The 23,182-nt window shown below is 39.4% G+C and overlaps 1 protein-coding gene across 1 annotated transcript in view; it reads left to right on the top strand.

The window, feature by feature from the left end:
• The window catches only part of LOC120786823 (ubiquitin-conjugating enzyme E2 E2-like), a 72,516-nt gene extending 49,929 nt beyond the window's left edge, over window positions 1–22,587 (top strand). Inside the window, exons 4-6 of the mRNA XM_040122518.1 lie at window positions 7,845–7,977; window positions 16,119–16,266; window positions 21,877–22,587. Of these exons, the coding sequence (XP_039978452.1) occupies window positions 7,845–7,977; window positions 16,119–16,266; window positions 21,877–21,974 (379 nt within the window). The 3' untranslated portion in view covers window positions 21,975–22,587. The remainder of the gene's footprint in view (window positions 1–7,844; window positions 7,978–16,118; window positions 16,267–21,876) is intronic.
• Window positions 22,588–23,182: the final 595 nt, after the last annotated feature.

Genomic DNA, 23,182 nt, shown 5'->3' with positions numbered 1-23,182 from the left:
ACTCTCTGCTCCCTAAACAACCACTATCTAGGTGCCCTTGAGTGGGACATTGAGCCCCCAGCTGCTGCTGCATCAGTACAAGGCTGTGATTGTACTGCACTGCTGCTTGTGTGAATGTGTCTGTCTGTGTGTGCCTGAATGTTCAGCAGGGAGTTGCTTGAAAAGCGCACAGAGCTCACTAGAGATTTCCTTTATAAATTATGGTTTAAAAGGTAATCTGACATATTCACAACCCTAGGTGACTTAATATTCTCCTGTTTCAAATTGATGTCCTAACAAGCTGCCAGAGGAGATTATGGCTATTATCTCAGCCACAATTGACAAACACCCACTCAGTTCAAACATTAGTCACATTCAGCACTTCTGTGCTGAAACAAGACTGCAGAGCTGCTCTGAGTTTCTCTGTTAGCTGAGCTCTTCCCTGTGGCCCTGGGCAAGGAAACGCAGCAGTCTCAAACCTCTATAGCCACCAGTAAAAGTTCCTGTATTTTATATTGTTGTGTGTGTGTTCGTGTGTGTATATGTGGGCCTTTGTGTCCCTTGCTTCAGTAAAAATTGTTTTCCGGAAGAGTTGCAAAAATGGTGGGAGGAGAGGGTAAAAAATAGTCTGAGAAGGTGGGCACGGGTGATGCAAGGAGTGTTATAAAGGTGTTGAATAGCATATAGCAATCAACAGTGAGAGTAAGATAAAACTGAATTTCAGTAGTAGTACAATCTATCTAAAACATTCTTGAGTTACTGGTAGAAATTTCAGATAAAACAAGACTAGTTCAAAACCTATTATATGGCTCGACCGTCCTTTAAATGTTTGCTTCTCTCATACCGTCTTTGCTCACATACACAGTATTTTAATACAGCCAAACTCCCAATAAAGCTGTTCTCATTTACATGTTTTTCTGTTTCTGTTGTCAGACAATGAAACAAGTATGAAATAGTGACTGAAACGTGGCCCATTAAGACGACATGTTAACCAGCAGTCACTTCCAAGCCATTTCCAAGCTGCTGCTCTGCTCCGCTAAAATCCTGATTTTATAACCGTGACATGATCTGACAAAATTACCACACATAAATTATAGACAACGGCTCTGCTGTGATTTCAGCTATATTTACTCATAAAATGATCATTCAGAGAGAAAGTTAGAAGCTCATACACATCTGTGTCAGCCTCTGTGGTCAATTGAATGAGACACATAGAGAGGTGTACCTCGTAGGGAAGGCAGGACCTCGCGGGGCAATACTGGCGACTCTCTTCTCAGAAAGTAGCTAAGTTTTGTCCAAAAAGTCGCTAGATTTTTTGCTGGAGGCTTTTTTGAAGAAAAGTGGCTAAAAGGGGGTGTGAAAAGTCATTACTTTTAGCAACAAAGGTGCTAAATTGGCAACATTGCCTGTAAACAACCCCCTGATGACACAATAGAAACTGTTTGTGCCAATTCATTTTGAAAGAGCAGCAGCCAATGGGGAAACACACAACACTCAGCTGGCCGACCAATGGTGTAACCTCAGCACTCAGTTGGCCAGTGTTGCAACTTTATCAGTCAGTCAGTCAGTCAGTCAGTCAGTCAGTCAGTCAGTCAGTCAGTCATGGAAATTCGCGTTTATAGTGCTAGCCCCACTGTTGCGGTCCAGCCGAAAATATGCATCCATAAGCTTTTAATGAACAGAGTCCTCTAACTATTAAGAGATTTGAGTTCTTTAAGAAGGCCATAACATCCCTTAAGTCTGAATGTATAAACTATATGGTCCATTAGCTCTTGATATGCCTGTTGGTTGTTTCTTACACCGACAACATCTTTTTAGCTAAGAATTTAAAACTAAGGCTTTAATACCTAAAGCAAAACCTGATTCATTAATTAACCTCCATCCAGTCCTGATTGTTTATTTTTAAATATACAATTAGACTGACATTTTATTGAAAAACACTGCACAGTGTAGAGGAAACTGAATTTTAAGGATTCCATCACTACACCAACACCAGTAAACTAAGGCACCCAGTGTTCTTACTACAGGATTTTAATGCTTTCTTCCACAAAATTTTCAGATTTGGAGAAAATGAGGTCTATGGTTCACGTTAGTTGAGAACAGCTAAACTTTTTTCTACAAAATAAATTAAGCCAAAATCTCAACTGTCTCAAGTTGCACAAAGTTCTGCTATAGAAGGTGTTTTATATTTATATTAATACATATGCATTTGAAGTATGTAAACTGTATGTTTATTTATTTATTTATTTAAGAATTCAGCACATCCCTACCCTTTGCTACTCAGTTAAATTTTCTTAATTTAATCAAATCCCAATGCAGAAATCCTCTCGGAAATATGCAGATTCTTGGGTGGAGCTAATATCTGTTTTTGATCTACAAAAACATGTCTGCTGTTTAATACCTGGATTTCATGCATCTTGAGCTTTTGATTATTTTAAAAATTGGGGTTAATCAAAGGCAGGTGTCAATGCAACCAAGCTACGTTAGATTAAACAGATTAAAATCTGATTGCCAAAACCATTTTGTGACGTGGTCTGAAGGTCAGTCACACCAGAAAATAAATGGTTCATCTGTGCATCCTTGTGAAATACGAGGTGTTTGAAACTCTGTGATGTAGCAGCACCTCACACAGCAAACTACTGTAGCTGGTGAAATAACCACTAACACACTAGCCAGCTGGGGACACACCAGCACTAATCAGTCACGAGGGCTCTCCAAGCTACCTAGATTGCGGTCTGCCAGTCAGCAAGATCACTAACTAGGCAATAAGTTCTTACAGTTTACTCAAAACACGTATTTGTACCATCAGTTTCAGTCTCATATTTGTCTACCAACCTTGCTTTTTTTGTGGAGTAGTATATGCAGGGGTGTGGAGGGTGCAATACAGCTAACATGCTATGATAGTTAGCTCTGTTTTGACTCTGTTCTGTCAAAAGTCAGCACTGTCAAGGCGGCTTGGTTACTATTTGTAAATAAGAGCTTGAAAGATTTAATTGATAGTGATATACTGATAGATATACTTTTTTTTTTATTTGATTAAAAAATCAGACAAAAATATATCAGTCAAAAATGTTTTTGTTTTTACATACATGCATAACATAAAACAAATATGTTTGATAGGATCCCTTTAATCTCGCTCTCTCTCTCTCTTTCTCTCTCTCTCTCTCTCTCTGTCTGTCTCTCTCAACCCAGCCAGTCGGGGCCGCCCACCATTAGCCGGGTTCTGTTTAAGGTTTCTACCTGTTAAAAGGGAGTTTTTCCCTGCCGCTGTTGCCAAGTGCTTGCTCATGGGGGAATGTAGGGTCTGTGTAAAGAGTATGTAAAGAGTACGATCTAGACCTTCTCTACATGAAAAGTGCCCTGAGATAACTTCACTTGTGATTTGGTGCTACATAAATAAAACTGAATTGAATTTGGTATTAAAGAATTGTGTCCCCTGAGTGGGACGTTGGACAGTTGAAAAATATACTTTGACAAAGTAAACCAAAGCAGAAGAAGTTCTCAGGCCAATTAGCATTTTCCATACGTATAAAAGAAAACTGGTTTCAATTCGTCCAGAGATGCATCTGACTACTAAATGTATGCCTATTGTAAATGTATTCTTGAGCACAGCATGCTTCTGGCTGTCTAGAAAATGTTCATGGATGTTTAAGTTTTTTGCTAAAAAATCCTCCTCAGTGGAGTTTTAAAATTAATAAATACGTGCTGAGGGGACAATTCACTTTGTGTCGTTGTTGTGGTTAGTCATAGACTCGACATTTCATTTTCCACTGGTCAGTTTAAGGCTGTATAAAGTATTCAGTGTTGCAAGGGAGCTAAAAGATGCAGAGACAGTCTTGTCTTAATTATAGCTCTCCTCTAGCTGGGCACTCTTAGTGCTCCACGCTCATTATTAATGGCTTACAGTGTGGAAATTGACACCGTGGGAAATAGCCAGGTCCATCATTGTCATTCAGCCTTCATTAATAAAAGCACTCTTTTTGCTCCAGCATGAGTTTTGGTTTTTTGAAGTACATCCCAGATTCTAAAAGATAACTCCCCAGCAAATGAAAATAAAGATAGCCGGTTTACCTTGGATAAATAAGAGAGCATACCCTGAGGTGAATCTTTGAGGTCTGTGTTCTCCATCATTCTAACAGGCCTAGGCAGGTGGTAAAAATATTGAACCTTCTCTGCGCTGTTACAGTAGGTTGGATCAGGCTGCAGGAATAGAAAAAAGAGGAGGTACTGGCCGAGCCCTGAACATTTCCAGATGCTGCAGAGTTAACTGTGGGAACTCAGCAGAGAGAAAAATCAGCAGTTGGCCAACCTTAAGAGGCCTAGAGGATGATCTGAAATGTCTACCTTGCAATAGGATTAGACATATAATGGGTTTCTTGAAGCCGACACTGGTAGTTTGTTGAACCTACCAAGAATTTCTCTTTTGTGCTCATATTCCTTAAAATTAACCAGGTTAATGTAACAAAGCTAACACGGTGGGTTGTTCACATAGGGCACATTAAGCATGTTAGAGGAAATTATACAAGGTGTGTTTCAAGCAGATTTTTTTATTTTGTAGAGAAAAAGCCTGTAAAATAACATTTAAACCATTATGAAACGCTTATACTCACTACTGAAAACATTAACAATAATAAAAAGACCAAACTGTACAAGCAGTTAAAATATTAACAGAATCCACCATTCCAACATGATATAATAAGATGTTCCAAAGTTTAGGGGCCACACTTGCAAAGGCTCTGTCACCTTCTGGTTTGATTTTAGTTTGTTGGACAATTAGAAAGCATTGATAACCAAAATATCATGAAGGATACTATGCTATTAACACATAAGCAACACCTCTAAGGCTTTCCTAAAATGGAGCCAGTGTCATGCTGAAATCGGAGTAGCAAGAACAGGCTGTTTGGTGTTTGTAATAAATCTGGCAACAGAGTTTCGAACATTGAGTTTGAAGTCAGAAACTTGAAAATTTCAACCAGGGAGGGGAGTCAAACACAGTTATTCCACCTGATTTTCAATAGTTAAATTACTCAAATTATTTAGACAACAGGGACAATATTTCAGTTTTATCAACATTCAACTGCAAGACATTTGGGCCATTCATCTCTTAATGTCATGGAGACAGTAAGAGAATTGATGATTTTATTAAATTGTTAGGATTAAAATATAGGTACAGCTTGGTATCTCGGCCACTGCATTCCTCCAAGGAATGTCATCTGGCAATCCCATACCTACATACAAGGCTAAATCAGGCCAGGTTGTTCTCATTTCTGGTTACCTGAAGGCGGAATGAGTTACCAAATGTTATCACAGAATGGTCGTCCTTCTATATCTTCAAGAATCTTTTGAAGACTCATCTCTTCGGAGAGCACCTCTTCTTCTAACACCTAACACCCTAACATGCCTAATTCACACTTACTGGCATTTCTTTACCTTAACCCCTTGCACTTTTTCTTATTGAACAGGTTTATCATATAGGTGTTTACTCCAAGGTATCCTACTATACTGAAGGTTGAGTGTTGTTACTCACTTGTGAGTCGCATTGGATAAAAGCATCTTCCACAGGAGTAAACGTAAATCTGTATAAGATAGTTGAACATGTTGTATTGGCTGAAGATGTTACTTGAGAATAACATTATGGGACCAAAGAAGGAATCTTGTGGGTCACCACACTGTTTGAACAGAAAAGAAATTGTTTCCACTTGTAACTGGATATATATGCAATCAAGTATTCAGACCCCTTTCACTTTTTTCACATTTTGACATGTTGCAGTCTTACGCTAAAATCGTCTAAATTAATTTAAAATTCATTTCCTCATCAGTCTGCACTCAGTTCCCCATAATGACTTGGCTGTGTGCTTAGTTTCATTGTCCTGTTGTAAGGTGACCAGCGGCCCGGTCTGAGGTCCTGAGCACTCGGGACCAGGTTTTCAATAAGGATATCTCTGTACTTTGCTCTGTTCAGCTTTCCCTCAAACCTGACCAGTCTCCCTGTCCTCTTCTCCTGAATTTACCACGGGTGGACTCCGCCAATAAGTATGTTATGGTCATTAGTGACATGGAGCAAAGCAGGCCCAGTATTCTGATTACGGCAAAAGCCAGATTTAAACATTTCAAATGCATTGTTTGATTGAAAGACTTTCATAAACTGCTTAAGAACTACTTTTTCCAAGACTTTGGACACAATAGGCAGTTTAAGTTCTGTAGTTGCTTTAAAGCTGTGGCTCAAAATTTGGTTTCTTTAAGTGTGTTTGAAATATTAAGGTAATAGACCAGAGTGAGGAGAGCTGCTGATAATAGAAGTAATAAGACCAATATCAGCACCATATTGTGGTTTTACCAAATCTGATAGTGCTGATCTATAGCCACAGCCAGCTCTATAGTATTGAAAAGCTGTTTGAAACATAAACCCCACTGAGTCACATCAGGCCACTGCCTCACACCAAGCAGAGGGATTTATTGGCTGTTGTCCCCCGTCTGCCCTGGCAAACTTTCGCTCTAGGAGCTATTTTTATCCATCCAGGAGAACATGTTGGCATCTTTTCCCTGGCTAGCTCACATAATTACCTCCACCAAGGAGGTTATGTTTTCACCCGTGTCCCTTGGTTTGTTTGTTTGTTCCTTTGTTTATTTGTCAGGAAGATTACGCAAAAAGTACTGAGCTGATTTTCACCAAACTTGGCAGAGGGATGAGGCATGGGCCATGGACGATCCCGTTATATTTTGGGGCAGATCCAATTAAAGGGGCGGATCCAGGAATTCTTTATCAATTTCCTTAACATTGCGATAGAGGGCAATTTTCACCTATCGCAGAGGTTTTCGCTCTACAGAGTGCCTTTGTAGTTTGTTTTTTTTTTTATTTATTACCTCTGCCAAGGAGGTTATGTTTCCTACCTGTGTCTGTTTGTTAGTTTGTTTATTTGTCAGCAGGATTATGCAAAAAGAACCGATTTGCACTGAACGTAGTGGTGGAATGGGGCATGTGCCAGGGAAGAACCCATTACATTTTGGGGCAGAGTTACTATGCCTCTGAATGTTTTTTCTCTGAAGTCTGATGTATGTTGTTTGACATTGGCCTTGGCAGAGGTCTGTGCTCTCTGAGTGCCTTTGTAGTTCCTCTCTGTGTCCAAATACACGCTGACAAGAAATAGGTTTGCTGTGGCCCGGTGCTTTACAACAGACTGCTGATTCACATGAGCAAGTCCACTCACACTCTCATCTTACATTTTTGTGCCTCACACATGCTCTTACTTACTTACTCTCCTGCTCTCTCTCTCTCTCTCTGTCTCTCTCTCTCTCTCTCTCCCTCTCTCTCCCTCTCTCTCTCTCTCTCTCTGGCTTTCCCTCTGTGTGTAAATGATGAAAGTAAAAGTAATACAAGAAACCGACAGGGGCATCTGGCCTAATTCCAATGGAAAATGGAATTGGATTAGTGCCTCTCTTCTCACAGCTGTGTGTGTGTTTTGTTTTTGTTTTTTTTCCTTTTTTCTTTCTTTTTTGCATGTTTGTGTGTGCAGTGGGGGGTTGGCGATTGGTTAGTGTGTGTTTCATGCTTTGATGCACATCCCAGACAGATCAGTTACCTACATGACATTTATCATACTCATCATTTCTCCTGGCTTACAGATGCAGTCTTTGTTATATACACTGAAGCAATGTTACCTAATATTCTAATGGATAACAACTTTAAATGGCAGCTTTGTGTGGTTGTTTTAATAGCTGATAATCACACACTTTACTTATTCAATCCCTTGCTGCTGCACAAAGAATTGAGTTACACAATTACAGCGTCTTTTCCTCTCTAAATGCCTGATAGAAGACTCAGTTTCTCCTCTTCTTCCCTCTGTTCTTTATTTTCATAAATACAGCGCTGGTCCTAAAGGAGACAACATCTATGAGTGGAGGTCGACTATCCTGGGCCCTCCAGGCTCCGTGTACGAGGGAGGAGTGTTTTTCCTGGACATTGCCTTCACACCAGACTACCCCTTCAAACCACCCAAGGTGAGTGTTCCGCTGTAGCTATGCAGCACAGCCCCCCACTCCTTCACTGAGAGCTTTGAACAATGCAACCACTGTCCCAGCAGGCTGTCAGCCTTTCACCCTGTTGTCCAACAACAATGACCTGTTAAAGGCTTGTTCACCTACAGCACGTTTACAATGTAACGGGTGACAGCAGCACAAAAAATTGAATCAGAACTGAAGACAAATGATGGTCCTGTTAATTATTATTTTGTGGATATTCCTAGACTAAACTATTGAAGGATAAAACTGGTGGTGTTCTATGTTTTTCTTATCGTTAACAAATCCCAGGAAAAGATCAAAACCAACAATTGTTAGTCTGCCTTTCATTACACTCTAACTTTCCTACCCTGCCTGTGACATTCAGACCAAAGTCCATTGGTCCCTACAGAAACTGTTAATTTCATGAATGAAAACTATGATGAAAAATATTAATTACTAACCTTTTTCCATTACAAAAACTAAAACAAAAAATTGAACACTTAAAACTAAAATTAAAGGAAGCATTTAAAAAGAAAACTATTACTACTGACTCGTGAATTAAATTTATCCACAATCCTACTAAACATTACACAAAAAACGGCAACAAAACAGCTACGACAATTCATGAAAACAAGGTTTTCTTGAATTGTCCTAGTTACCTTTGTTACCTTGTTTTACCATTTATAAAAAGGTAAAATCATTTATAAAAAGGTAAGATGACATTAACATAACATTAGCAAGGACTGCTTGGGATTTAAGATTAATGCAACATTATCACGTTACGATTTCCGCAGCTTTCAGTTGTCAACCATCAGTCAACCAATCTAAATATTCCCCTAAATGTTTGCCAATGTAGTCAGTATTTTAGCTGCTTGTCTGAATGGTATTTTCATGAACAAATGAGTCAGTCCAGCTTCTGAATGATCAGTTCCTCTGCTATTGAAAGCATAGGCAGCTACTATACAAAGAGAAAAGGGACAGTGTCACATCAAAAATGGAGAAAAATGTAGCCTCAGAATGCCAAGAAGACACCAAAATTTTAAATGCACAGTGAAATAAAGCCAAAAGTTTACTGAAGTAGAGTTATTGTTAACTAAAACTAATAAGCAAATTACTAAAATGTAAATGAAACTAATAAACATTTTCATCACAGGACATGAGTGTAGTTAGCTTGATTTTTTTTTTTTTTTTTTTTTTTTTTAAAGGCTTAGTAACTTTGTAAAACAGCTGGCCACTCTAGTTTTTAGCAAGCATTACTCATGTGGGACTATTTTCAGCCATGGATGAAACCACATTTGATTTTCTAGTGAGTTTTTCTGGCAGCAGGATGCTGTACTGTATGTGGGATTGAGTCAAAATAAACTACAGTGTGTGTAATCATGGCAATGAAGGAGCATGTCACCCAGTGCAACATTGTGCTCATTCATAGTTACTTTTTGGACAACAATGGATCTTTGTGTCTCAGAGGAATAAGATATGTCATGTTTTGGATGTATACACAATACTTGTTAGTAGGATACATTATTTGTGGGGTTTGATCTTTTGACAATGAGAACAATATCGAATATCACCAGCTGTATCCTTTATCTGTTTCTTGTTATTGTGTCCCCTCCTGATATACACGCCAGTAGCATTCAGCAGCATTTGGCTTCCATCCAGTGAGGCTGTGGGTTTTCGGGTATGTGTGTGTGTTCTGCTGATGCAAATGTGCTTCAGAATTTGCGCAGTAGACTGGCTTACAGCGGTTGCCACCTCCCTCGGTTTGAGTCGTACTTCTGATTTTGCCCTGGGTTTTGGTTTCATGTCTGGAAATACTCACTAGCTAAGCTCTATCAGCTATTTAAAGACACATGTTGTAAAAATAAACAGGTAGAAGGGAAACAGGGAAACGTTTAGGATATTTGCCATATATGTCATCTGTTTTAACATTGACCGTTCAGTATGGAGAAGCACTTGGCTTGCTTTGGATTTTGGTTGAGAAGTGAAAGATAGTTGTTGAATTGACAACAGCAACAGTACAGAATTTGCCCACGGTACTTTGTATGCAAAGCTTGTCGTGAGGGTAATGCTGTCAGATGGTCACCACAAATATTAGGATTTGACCTTTGGGGCACCATGAAAAATCACGGCAATTTATCGAAATCTGGCCAGTTTTTAAGATACTTTGCTCAAGAGGAAATTTTGATGTGACTCTGGTGTTCAAGAAAGGGAATCTGTCCAGTATTTGTGGAGATATTTTGGTGTGTTGAAGTTTTGTGTGTTTTTTTGCTTCAGTGCCAGGAAGTTCTTAAATCAGCAAGCATAGAAAACTGGTACTTGAATGGCAAGAAAGCATCAGAAACCATTTTTTTTGTAACTACCTTCTGACAAGGAACAGTTGTATCCCTACATTCACCACCTATTTACTAACAAGCACTGCATATCACACAATGTACTGAAAATTGCGTCATTCCTGCCTGTTTTTATTTTGTTAACAGTGCACTCTTCTTGGTAATTTTTTGGTACCGAACAATCTTGTTAGCCTATTCGTAATTCTGTTTCCTAATATACAGTACATCATAATATTGCTTGTCTTAGACTATTTTATTTTAATTAATTTCTTATATGGCTGCTTTGTGTTCACACAAAATAGAACACTAATGCGTTTAGAAATTTGGTTTATTTTGTGCAATTTAAAAAGGGTTTCATTTAGAGAAACCTTTTTTTACAATGTAAAAAGATATTTATACAAACTTTGTGAGGTAATTGAAAAATGTATTATTATGTATCGGTACTAAAACTTGGTTTCTATATTGACATTGGTTTAAAAACAGAATAGTAGGCCTGGGTGTTAATTTGAAAATGTTCAGTGCTATTGCAAATATAATACCTGAGTTACCATCAAAATTATACTTTTTTTCATTGAGCATCAAAGTTCCTTTTTCACCTTAGAAATTGTAATTTAACAGAACAATCTTGACTCAAGATCCACTGCTAGCTTTTTGACATGTGAGACATATCATGTAAGATGCTGTAAAAAGCTCTGGAAAAAGCTAGTCAGTTGACCTTGAGTTAAAATTTCTTTGGCAGTTTTTATTTAAATCAATAACTATCTGATCAGAGAATAAGTACACAAAATTACATATTTCAAAGTTTTGTTTTAAAAAAAAAAAAACAACACATCACAGTAGATTTTCTGAATGCTTTCTCAATAACTAGTTGGCATGTCTCTCATGCAGCCTATTATGCTGCATCCACTGTGATAATTTAAGCAAATGATAAGGCTCGATGTGAGTCATTTTTTCCTCATGTTCTCATACATTAAGCCACTAAAGGTAGGCAAATGTGTTTATGATAACACTGAGACACTGATTGAAGTTGGATTTATTTTGTTACATAATGATAAGAGAGTATAAAAGAGTAACGGTGTCACTATCAGAATGGGAATTAGGTTATTACATTGGCACCAGCATCAAAAACTTTTAAATAATATCCATCGCTGACCAACAGAATGTAAACTTAGAGACTCAGAACAAATGAGAACTAGATTTGCACAGTTTGGATGAAAAACAAGTGACTCACTGCAACTTTTTAAATTTGACTGGATTTCTCAATCTTGAATGGGACATGTAATGCTGGAAAAACATGGAATATTTTTACAACAAACTGAATTAATTGGGAATTTGGTTATAGCCTTTGGTATTTGATCTGCAGTCTGGTGTGAAACATGGCTCCCAAAGAACAACAATCTTCTCCTGATTCCCTCTTGACTGGCTAAAACTGCCTCCTTCCTGGCAGCCTATGCTGAAGGAGAAATAGAGCTCATCTAAACTTTTGGCCTCCTGCAGCCTTGTTTTTCCAGTCTGACTGTGAGCTGTGCCATCCAGCAGATCACCGGCTCACAGTCGACAATCTGACAGCTGCAGCTGCTCACTACACTGGCTCACTCACTAATGTTAGGATGATAAAGCCTGTTAAGGCTGACACTGATACTCTTAGATAGAGGTGTAGCGTGGCAAGGACATTTCTTCAGTATTTGTATTTTGGTCAAACCTTAGTCCATTCCAGGACCTGTTCAGCAGAGCTACCTACACATAGGCTGAGAGATTAGAATCTAACTAACATTATCCCACCCCATCTACCATAATTTCCTCATGACTTTGAACTAAATTCTGCTCCATACTTTATCTTCCTCTACATGATATCATTCTCATTTTCAGACTGTGAAATAGGCTATTTAATGTACCATGAAGGGTCATAAAGTCAAGCTTAGACTTATGGACAATCAGCCATTCAATACATTCCCTCTTTTAAACCTTTTCATTTTGTCTAATTTAAAATATGTCATGATGACTGCCTTGCCGTAAAACTATGAATCAGTTCAATTGCTTTTCAATCCATTTGCCCAAAATGACTGATAGATGTGGTCCTTGCGTTATGAACAGAACTGAGGTAATAATAGAGGAACATGATCTGTCACAGGTAAGCCAACTGTAGCCCTTTTGCATGTGCAAATGAGTGACATTTGGTGATAATGGCAATTTGGAATTGACAGGATTTTTTTATCAACTTGATGAAGTACCTTCTTTCTTACGGTTTAAAAAAAATGTTTTTATGTTAAGGTTTGGGTGAGAGAGGGCATTTTTGGCCACTGGACTAGCCAAAAAGGCACTTTCCATCAGGTTATTTTATCTATAAAAGGTTTCTCAATTGAATTTCAGAAAATGTACTATATCAAGGTATGTATAGATATCTTGATATGAAATTATATAAACCACTAAATCCATCCCTAAATCAGCCTTAAACCATAATTCCACAGTCTTCCTCTTCACACTGCCATGAACATTTGGAAAAAGCATTTTCTTAATCCATGAAAGTGGTCCAGGTTTACAATATGCACACAGTTTTATAAAACAAATGCTTCCCTGTTTGGGAAAGATTTCAAATAGTTTGCTTAAATCCAGATATTTGAGGTATAATTATAGCCCCAATAACATTGAGACTTAAAGAGAAACTACGTTATAGTAGAAATAACACAATTTTCTTCTTGAAAAAAAAGTTGATTTCATGAGCAATAAAATGCACCCTTTCTTTACTCTCAGGGAGTTTGCTGTTTCAGCCTTACTTGGTCTGGTGTGAGCAGTAGCTTATGGAGGCTAATGTTGGCTAACACTGGTTAGATATTGCCGCAACACTGAGGTTACTGGGTTAGTTTGTTGACTCTATGACTATTTTTCACTTGCTCACTTGTTCTACTGTTGCGCTGCATTTAAGCATTTTCCTGTCATTGCCACTTGCGGCTGAGATGACTGCTGTTAAGCAAAATGACTCTCATAGACTCTCACAATGTTGTTTTCAGCCGTGGCAGGCAAATGTTATCAGCAAAAAAGCTCTGACAAACCCACTGTACACTACCTGTCCAGCACCAAAAAACAGACAGAGAAAGTTGGAGACTAACTGGTGAACAAAGTGGAGCATTGAGGAGCTAAAGAGCCAGATTTTTTTCTCAGGAGTTGATGAGACCAAAACAGAGCTAAAAGTAGAGTCAGTGTTGGACTGCTGATTGTGTAAATAGTTAATCATTTGCTCACACATTAGCCATATCAACTTGGTTGTTTGTCAAGTGAGTATAATTTTTCACTATTTGTGGAGGACTACCTCCGAGTGGACAAAGGAAAAAAAAAAAATTAAAGCAGTTTTAAACAATGAGATGTCGGTCTGTCCATCTAATAATCTATCTCAATTCAGATTAAGATATGAGAAAAACTACTGACTAGATTGCCATGAAATGTTGGTATGAATATTCATGGTACCGAGAGGATGATTCCTCATGATTTTAGGGACCTGTTCCCCTTTTGTCTATTGCCATCATCAGACTTGAGCTGTGTGTGCTCTGCAGAGGATGAAACCGTTTCGTTTTGGACACTCCGTCTCTGTGAGCTTTCCTCAAGCCATTATGAACAAAATATAGCTACTGAAAAATAATGGCTGGATTGCCATAATGTCTGCTGTAGATCTTTATAATGATGTATTCATTGTTTTCTGTGAAAGCTGTATTTATTTTATTAATTCTGATTGTAAACCAGAATGCGAATTGATGGGATACAATATGAAAATACAAAAATTCTGTTTAGACACTGAAGGAAAAAACCTAGTAATACAAAGGGGATGTATGATTAAAGCCGTAGCTTTGTTACGCAGAGGCAACATCATAATCTATTAGCATCAACTATGATGGGATTACAGCCTGTTAATGAGACCACACAAGATAGCCAGGGATCTGTTGCATGGCTGCTGGGCTGGTAGCATTAGCATGCCACCACTAACCCATCTCAGCAAAGGTGTGAGAACAGAAGAGGACCGACTTAGACACAAGACCTGCCCTCAACCAGTCACCATCAATCACCTCGTCTCCCGCCTGCTTGCCTTTTCTTGTCACATCTCTGAAAGTCCTTTCATGTAATGGAAAGCATCCTGTTTATTACTTTGTATGTCTATCACGAGTCAGCCGCCATCCCCTCGGTAATACCAGCGTGAAATGTGAGGAGGGAGGCCTCTGCTCACATGCCAGGGTTGTTTGTTTCTCATAAGAAGGAGATGTGAAGGGAGGAATGGAGATTTAATGAGAGGATAAAAGAGGGAGGAAGAGGAGGAAATAAACAAGGGCAGGCTGCAGCCACAAAACAAGCACAAAAGGGAGACTGAGACCAAGGGTGCCTGGGCTGCCAGTCCTGGTCAGCATCATTGATTTTAAGGAGGGGGTCAAGGGTCACTTCTTAATGATGTTATGCTCCTTGTGCTGATGTTTGGCCTTGCAGTACTGAGGGCTGTCTTCACTTCACTGCTGATTAAGGTAGATCCACAGGGACTGGCAGGATTACCTTTATACTGTATAGACACAGTATGAAGTGTATGTCATTGACCTGGTGAGAGCTGTAACAGTAGCTGTAGTTTGTCAGCAATCTTTTACAATCATCTTCTTCCACTGTATTGACTGTTGCATTTCTTTATAATAGCTCAGTTGGAGTTGAGATAAGGCTGATCTATTAAGATCTCCAAATTACACTGTGATAGACAATCACAGGATACATATATGGTGTGTCATACTGTTAAGTAATATTGGCCTAATCTTCCACCAGATTTAAACCTGCTCTAATCAATGTTTTTATATTAACAATGACTCAAGTGGCTATGGGAAATGTGAAAGGTGTAGCTTGCAGTAATGAGTGCACAGTTAATTATCACAAACTCTGCCACTCACCTAAGCTCTACGGAGCCTTTGAGCATGTTTCAGCTCATTGTTTTGGTTTTACAGCCCACGACTTTAACGTTCGGCTCACTCTCAGTGCTCTCATCAACTTTGCTTCCGTCAGCAGGCAGCTGTTTCCAGTGAAAAGTTCCAAAAACCCACTGTACACTACTCGCCCAGCAGCAAACAGCATACTGACATAGTTAACAACTAGCTGGTGAACATAGTGGAGCTGAAGAGACAGATATTTCCCTCAGGAGTCAGCAGAGGCAAAAACAGAGCTAAAAGGAGAGTGAATATTGGCCATATATTCATCAGGTGTACAAAAACACAACTCCAAATGAATGCTAATGTTGGCAACTGGTTGGTAACACGATGGCCATATGAACTTCAGGGGGTGATAATACTCTAATGTTCTTGCAGTTTGTTACACTTACCCCAAGCATCAAAAAATAAAAATAATCAAATACTGCTTCAAATACCTTAAGTGAAAGGTATTAACATGTTTGATTATATCCTGATCATCAAAAATCAGACAAGCAAACCAGACGGAAAACACAGCTTCCATGGCAGAGGTAATGGGTGAAGTTTGAGTGCATGTTTATTGTAGATAAACATGCACTCCCTCCCTCCACATGCATAAGCATTTCATGTTATTGCTATTATTGCTATTCTGGGTTTTGATTTTGAGTTTTAGTGGCTGGTAATGATCTCAACATCATCTCAAAGGTTTTTCACCCTTACAGCATCTACATTTTTATGGGAAATACTGATTATTTTGGACTTTTTTTGCTATTAAATTATTCCTGCGTTACTATCAAAGTTCAGGGCAAAATATTGGCCCAACGCAACCTAAAATTGAATTGTATCTTTTAATAACAGTTTTGATCTAAACTTCTCTCTGTAATCCCAGGTGACGTTCCGTACGAGGATCTACCACTGCAACATTAACAGTCAGGGGGTGATCTGTCTGGACATCCTGAAGGACAACTGGAGTCCTGCCCTCACCATCTCCAAGGTCCTACTGTCCATCTGCTCCCTGCTCACTGACTGCAACCCTGGTGAGAGCTACAACACACACACACACACACACACACACACACACACACACACACACACACACACACACACACACACACACACACACACACACTTCTCCTTGTCATATCTCTCCCCAGTTTTAGCTGTGGCAGTTTGACTGATGTGTCCATTCTGTGCGGGTAATGTATATAGAGGTGTGTCACTTTCAGGCTCAAGTCGTGCTTTGTAGCTCAAAAGCAGCATTATCCTCGGAGGATAGACAGGCTTGTTGCAATGATGGAAACACTGCTGGCTGAATTTCTATTGACTAAATTGGCTGGGTCGAAATATATTTCGACTACAATGAAAGGAGAAGGAAAGCCCAGACTCACTTAATACATAGGGAGGAATATCTTGTTCAATAGCACCTGAGTTAAAGCCTCAGTCTGCTTCAAACAAAGTAGGTTGTACAATGTGTCGTCTGATAGCTTAGGGCAAAAGTGTCTTTTGTGTGTCTTTGTTGTCTTGATGCAACAAACTATAAATGAGGGTAACGGTTTATTCTGGAAGCATTCATAGTGTTGCACTCTATTGTGTGAAAAGGAAAAAAAACGCTTGAGAAAAAAGTTCAAACCCTGAATCCATTCACACTTCAACACACCAGTGTCGAAGCCAGTCTCTGTGTGAACTTAACGTGACTGATGGTTTGTCTGTTTTGGAAAGTTATGAATATCATGGGACTCAGCCCCTCATGATGACACTGTTGGAACGAGGATTTCAGATGCTGTTTGACCTGACTTTACACAGTAATAGATAATATTCTTCTCTTCAATAACCACTAATACTCTTAGTGTGAATATGTGGCATTTGTGGGAATGAGGCGCAAAAATAATGATGGTAGCATACCATTGTAGTTTACCATGTTGTAAACTGCAAGCCTAGGCTTTCCTGCTCCTTCTCTAGCAGTCCAATCAATATTTATTCAGGACTGCCTGGCTAAACACAGTCCTGTAAACAGCTGACACCATTCACTGAGACATCAACATTTTTAAAACTAATTAGATCCATTATGACCCAGATTGCCAGCAGAACAAAGTCCACTGCTGAAGGAAGGGGGGATTCAGTCTTTATGGAACAGTTAAACCTAGGTCCACTGGTCCTCAGCTCCCAATATGGTTAATGTCTCTTGGTATAAAGATTTACAATAAGCAAGCAAAGGTCATAAAAGCAGTAGTTGTAAAAATCTGTCTAATATCGATACCAATATGGGGTTCAGAGAGAAAGAACTGTGAAGAATGTGTCAGAGCAAGAAAGGTAGGAAAAAAATTGCAAGAGAATGGAAGGTGATTTCAGATGTCAATAGTGGGGAATGAGCGGGGGTATAGTGCTGATTGTGAAGACCACTGCTGATAGCTTTTGCATTCTCTGTGGGGATTGCTCTTTGATAAATGTAGCAGCGGAGATTCTCCCTCTGTGGGTGAAAATGAGAATAGCTTTTCCTCTTCTTCTCCCCTTCCTCCTAGTCCTCCTCAGCGTTTTCAGATGTTGCTGAAATGATATGAGCTGATACCTTTAAAGTATGATACAAAAAAGACTTGATCAGCACCCCGTCCTTGCCAAAGAAAAATCCTTATTACCCCTCCTCCCTGTTGCCCACGCACTTTTTATCCCTCTTTCTGCCTCTTGCCTCATCAAAATCAGTCTCACCACTTATTTTTTTAAACCCAATATCAAATCCTGAATGTGGTCACTGGATCTGAACTATCCTAAAAATATCTCTCCTTTCCTCTCCACCGCCTCCCGTCTGTATTTCCCTTGCGGGCGGAGATCATTGGCATGTAGCTCATTAAAGCAGGGGAAGAGGATGGAATTCAATTCAATTCAATTCAGTTTTATTATTATCGCACCAAATCATAACATACATTGTCTCATGGCACTTTAGAGAGTTAGATCAAGACAATGAGAATTAATCAACCCTACCAGGGCTGCCATTCCTGGCAACATGCTACATTGAGCACCTGCATCACGGTCCCACAAGCAGATTTCTACCTGGGGCGTCCTGGTGGCTCGTTGGGGCTAAGCCACATGCCATGTCAGAGCGTATTTAGGTCTCAAATCCATCCCAGGGCGTCTGTCGCACGTCTCCCTTTTTCTCCCTGTCTTTTCCTGTCTCAACCTCTGTGGAATAACCAAAAAGTAATCTTATTTTTTTAACAAAGCTAGAGGGATTCCTCCTCAGTGATTTGTACCGCTGCTGTCTGGGTTAGATTGTACATTCAGCGGATGTGTGCTGATTTTCGGACAGTCTTTTCTAATAAAGGTGTCTGCTTTTTTTCCCCTCAGTAGCTTCAGGGGTTTCAGTTTGTCAAACCTGTAATAGCACCTGCCTCACCCTGCCTTAAAGGAAGGCTTTACTATCTAGATTGATATCAGTATATGTGCGATAAATACTGTTTAAGTTTGTATGTCCTCAGCTAGTGGTGCTTCGGCCTGACTTCTGTACAACAACCAAAGTGACTGAAAACATGTATTTGAGTGTTTCAAAAAGGGTGAAATTACCATAAAATGACTTTGAACAGAGCACACATGTAATATCTGTTCTAAATTCGTCCAGTAGTTCCAATATATGCCTCATTATCACCTGCGTTTTCCTGACTTACACAACTCTGGTCACCCTGAAGCCACCTGAAAGAGGACCCACTGCCTTTGTGGAAACAAGTTATTCCTACAATGTGTTGCATGTTCAAGAGGTCAAAAGTAGCTTTTTCCATTAGTGTTGCTGTACAGATAGGGTTGAATTAGACAGCATTTTAACAAATCCAAATCTGGTATAGAATCCTTTATCAAATCTAACAAAGAGCTGAAGTCATGAAGTTGCAAAACACTTCACCAGAAAATCAAAACAAGTCTGATTGGTTGTGTCCTGGATGTTACTCTGGCATGTCAAAGGATATTTGCGTAAAGCTGAACCTTTCTCAGTTTCCCTATGATGTACCACTAGATGACTGTAGTTGCAGCGTGCGATGCCACATTCACAAAGAATGGAATCTTGTTGCGTATCCAGAGTTAAAGCCCTGGGGTAAGCTTGAAAAGAAATACCATGTATGAAGTGTCATCCAGCCACTTCTAAAAATTGTTTCGTTTGTTCAAAATGTCCACACTTGACGGACAAAACTTGACTCGACAAAACCCTAAAATCCTTCAGAAGTTTCCACCAAGAAACAATTCCTCCTGGACTTTTGTCTTTGGCTCAAACTGTAATTGTGTAATTGGAAAAATCATGAAAAACAAGCAGACTTCTTAGAGTAACTGTGCTGTAATAAGAAGTCAGATGCTTGCAGCTTCAGGCCACGATGCCATAACATGTAAGGATCCATTCATCCATAATCAAATATGGGTATAAGCCTGTAAGAACCCCCCCATCATTGAAACCCTAGCAGGGACGAGTGCGGAGGGGCTGTTTTTGCTGCTTGCTCAGCCAAGCTCATCACACTGCTCCGTCAGCAGGCTAAGCCCCACAGGAGACAGACTGAAGCCAAGCAGAGTATACGAGAGGCTCAGGGAATTTGTTTCTCTCTCTCCTTCACCTCACTGAGAAACTGACCAGCGGCACAACGAACTGAGCAGCTGCACGATCGATAGAGGAGCCAGTGGGAATTCATAACAGTGGCTTTTGACTGACCGGACATCTGCAGCGTGTCAGCAGACGGGACTGCTGCTGGAGCCCACTATGATCACCTCTGATTTATAGTAGCATGCACATTTTACTGTGCTGTCAATAAAAGTGTTGGCCAAGCTGTATGTCATACGATACAAGCTTCACTTCAGACCACAGGAATTCTATGGAATTTCTGTGGTTTTCACTGGTTGTAATAAAATCCCCATGCCTGCTGATCAGCCAAGGTGATCAGCTGCAGGTTTCTCCACCATTTTAGACTTTGTCAGGTAATTGGATGTCAAACAGAAACACGGGGCTGTTTGTTTAAACATGCTGTATGTCTTAATGAATAGAATATCACACACACAGATGTGGATTTTTTTGAAGGCTGTTGCTAAAATCACAGTCCCCTCAGGAAATCCGTTAGCAAAGGTGTGACAGGTTTACATTATAGTGTGACCATATCAATGTACAATATGTCTGAAACTAATGGACAGATTTCTTTGAAACTCGCCATGGATATTCATGCTCCCCACAGGACGAATCTTAATGATTTTTGGCGAATTCCTGACCTTTCCTTTAGTGCCACCATCAGTTAGAGTGTCACAATCAACTGCTGTTAAAAGTACTCTGGACAACGTTTTGTTTACGTTTTGTTTTTTTTCTCACCAGAATGTATTGTGTGTATTTTTAAGGCCTAATAAATGTGTTGAACACATTTTCTTCCTCATAAAACACTGGCAAACAAGACTGTTTTAACGTTTGAAAATTACATTGTTCACAGTGTTGTTGTCTAGCTAGCAATTATCTTCTTCTGTGCCTTTGGTGGCGTATTGTTGCATTCCTTGGAGCATTACCACCACCGTTTGTGGAGTAGCATGGAAACATGAAGGAGAATATGTATCATATTGTCTTCATGCATGCGCGTGCACATCCGCGGGGGCCTGCTCGTAAAAACCTCGCTCCTCTACACGACCAATGGTCAAATATTCCACATGTACCTTTAAACCTCCAAGAATAGCAATTGCCTGTCTCATCCGACATTTGAGTTTTATTGGGTGTAATGCACATTTAAGTCTTAACATTTCATGATTTAAACTCACGCACTTGTCGGCTCACAAAAGCTGCCAGTAAGGTTACGTGGTTAAAATAATTATTTAATGAAGTATATAGATTCTGAGTGTATTCTCCTAATACAGAAGAAAATAAACAATTACAAAATTTGGTTTAGGCTCAATTTCTGTTCTTATCAAGTTGAAAAAACCGAACGAACATTTAGACCATTATTTTAAACTTTTTTTCAAATCCACAATAAAACTCTAATTGTAAAATGGTGTTAAAATAAAAAGTAGATAATGTGTGGAACGTTAGGGTTAGTATTGAAACCACTTGATTACTGAATTAGTTTACTGGATTAGTTCAAATTTAAAGGCGCCCTCTGTAGTTTTATGGTTACATTCAGTTTTTATTACCAAACACACTGTGTGCATCTTTGAGGTGTAACAAACATGCTGAATACATTTCCCTCCTCTTAAAGCATTTTTATAGCTGCTTCTTCACTGCCTTTACAGGCACAATTTGCTCTTTTCGCATTACCACCAACAACTGTCGATAAGGCAAATAGCCTGGAATAACATGAAACTTGTGGCATAAATGTGTACTGTGCTTTTTGGGAATTTATGATGATGGCATTTTTAATTATTTCTTTGGCGTTGATATATTAATGTTTATCGAAAGCAAAAATCATCCATTAATCAGAAATGAAAATTACTGTTACTCGTAGTCATAGTTAAGATGTAGAGTTGGACATCTAGCAAAGCATTGGTCCTGCAAGAAGCATCACCGCATCATATCCACCATATTGGAGGAACTGTAGATAACACTGATTAGCCCAGAGCTGATTTAAAAACAAGAAGCTTAACGCTCCAATAAGGTCTCCATTTACACACTTGTTGTTTGTTGTCTCACTCCGTTCAATCCTCTTGTGTTACAGCCGACCCTCTGGTTGGAAGCATCGCCACACAGTACCTGACCAACAGAGCTGAGCACGACAGGATAGCCAAACAGTGGACCAAACGCTACGCCACATAGACCAGCTCAGCTCCTCCCACCCAGCACACACACACTTCTGACACCTCCCCTCCTCTGAAATCTATGGAAGCACACCCGCCCCGGTCATCCTCCCTGCCCCCATCCCTGAGAAACGAACTGTTATTTGTTCCATGCTGACTTGAAAAGCTTCTTTTTTATACAAAGAGTCTATTGGGATTGTATTTTCCAATACACTGAATGTTGATATGGTCATGAAAAGCTTTAATACTGTTATTGTTCTTGTCGATGTTGTTGTTCTTATTGTTATTGCATTGTGTATAACATTGTCGCCACCCTTCTTTATCTAAAAGAGCGCGTGTATTATTCCCATTTCATGTGATGGTTTCATGTAAAAATGATCATACTGAGTGAGTGCATTTAGTTTGTTTTCTTCCAGTGGTTTTACAGCTCATGGTTAATATTAGTGCATGGCATCAGGATATGTGTTCCTTCAGTGGACATGTAGTCATGGTATTATTTCTGTCCCGGCAGAGTTCTGGCATGGAGTGAGACCATCACCGTGTATGATGATAGTGGTAGTTTGCTGTACGTTTAATGCCTTGTGAGAATACATACTCATTGAATACTCGATTAAACACTGGCTGTAATGTGACAGAGCCTGTCTCAGTCTGTTGCTTTAATATGAGTGTGTTTGATTACAGTGTGTGTGCATGCAGGCTGAGCTCTCTGACCACTTCCTGTATGAAATGAGTCGTCATGGGCTCACCACATAGAGCAGAATGATTAGGTGGTGAAAGGTTACTCATGTCTTCTAGGTCAAATAACCCCAAAAAGAGATGGTATTGTGGCATTTTCTTTGAATTTTTTCATATCCATTTTCTGGTCAATTGAATTAGTGCCAGTTAGACATACAGTAAGAAGGTCCTCTATACCTTTTCAAAGTCCATGATAACTGTGATTATCCAGTTTTTGTACACTTATATAATAGTGTATTGTGCCTCCTTCGTACGCCTTCAGACCAAAATCAGTGCAGGGTTAAACAAGACCTGTCATTTCAGGTACCAGTGAGGCAAGAACTGTACTTCAGAGTTTGACTAACAGATCTGTGAGTCTGAAGGCTTATCAGCTGTCAGAAGAGTGCACAGCGTTTTTAATACCATTAAACAAAGGACAACTCTGAAAAGTTATCATAGCGGCACTCATTTTATCCTCAATCGCAATGATTCCCAGGCAGATTTACGACTTTG

This window comes from Xiphias gladius, chromosome 24 (genome assembly GCF_016859285.1).
Source record: "Xiphias gladius isolate SHS-SW01 ecotype Sanya breed wild chromosome 24, ASM1685928v1, whole genome shotgun sequence".
NCBI classification, from domain to species: domain Eukaryota; kingdom Metazoa; phylum Chordata; class Actinopteri; order Istiophoriformes; family Xiphiidae; genus Xiphias; species Xiphias gladius.
This window is presented reverse-complemented; position numbering and strand designations above follow the sequence as displayed.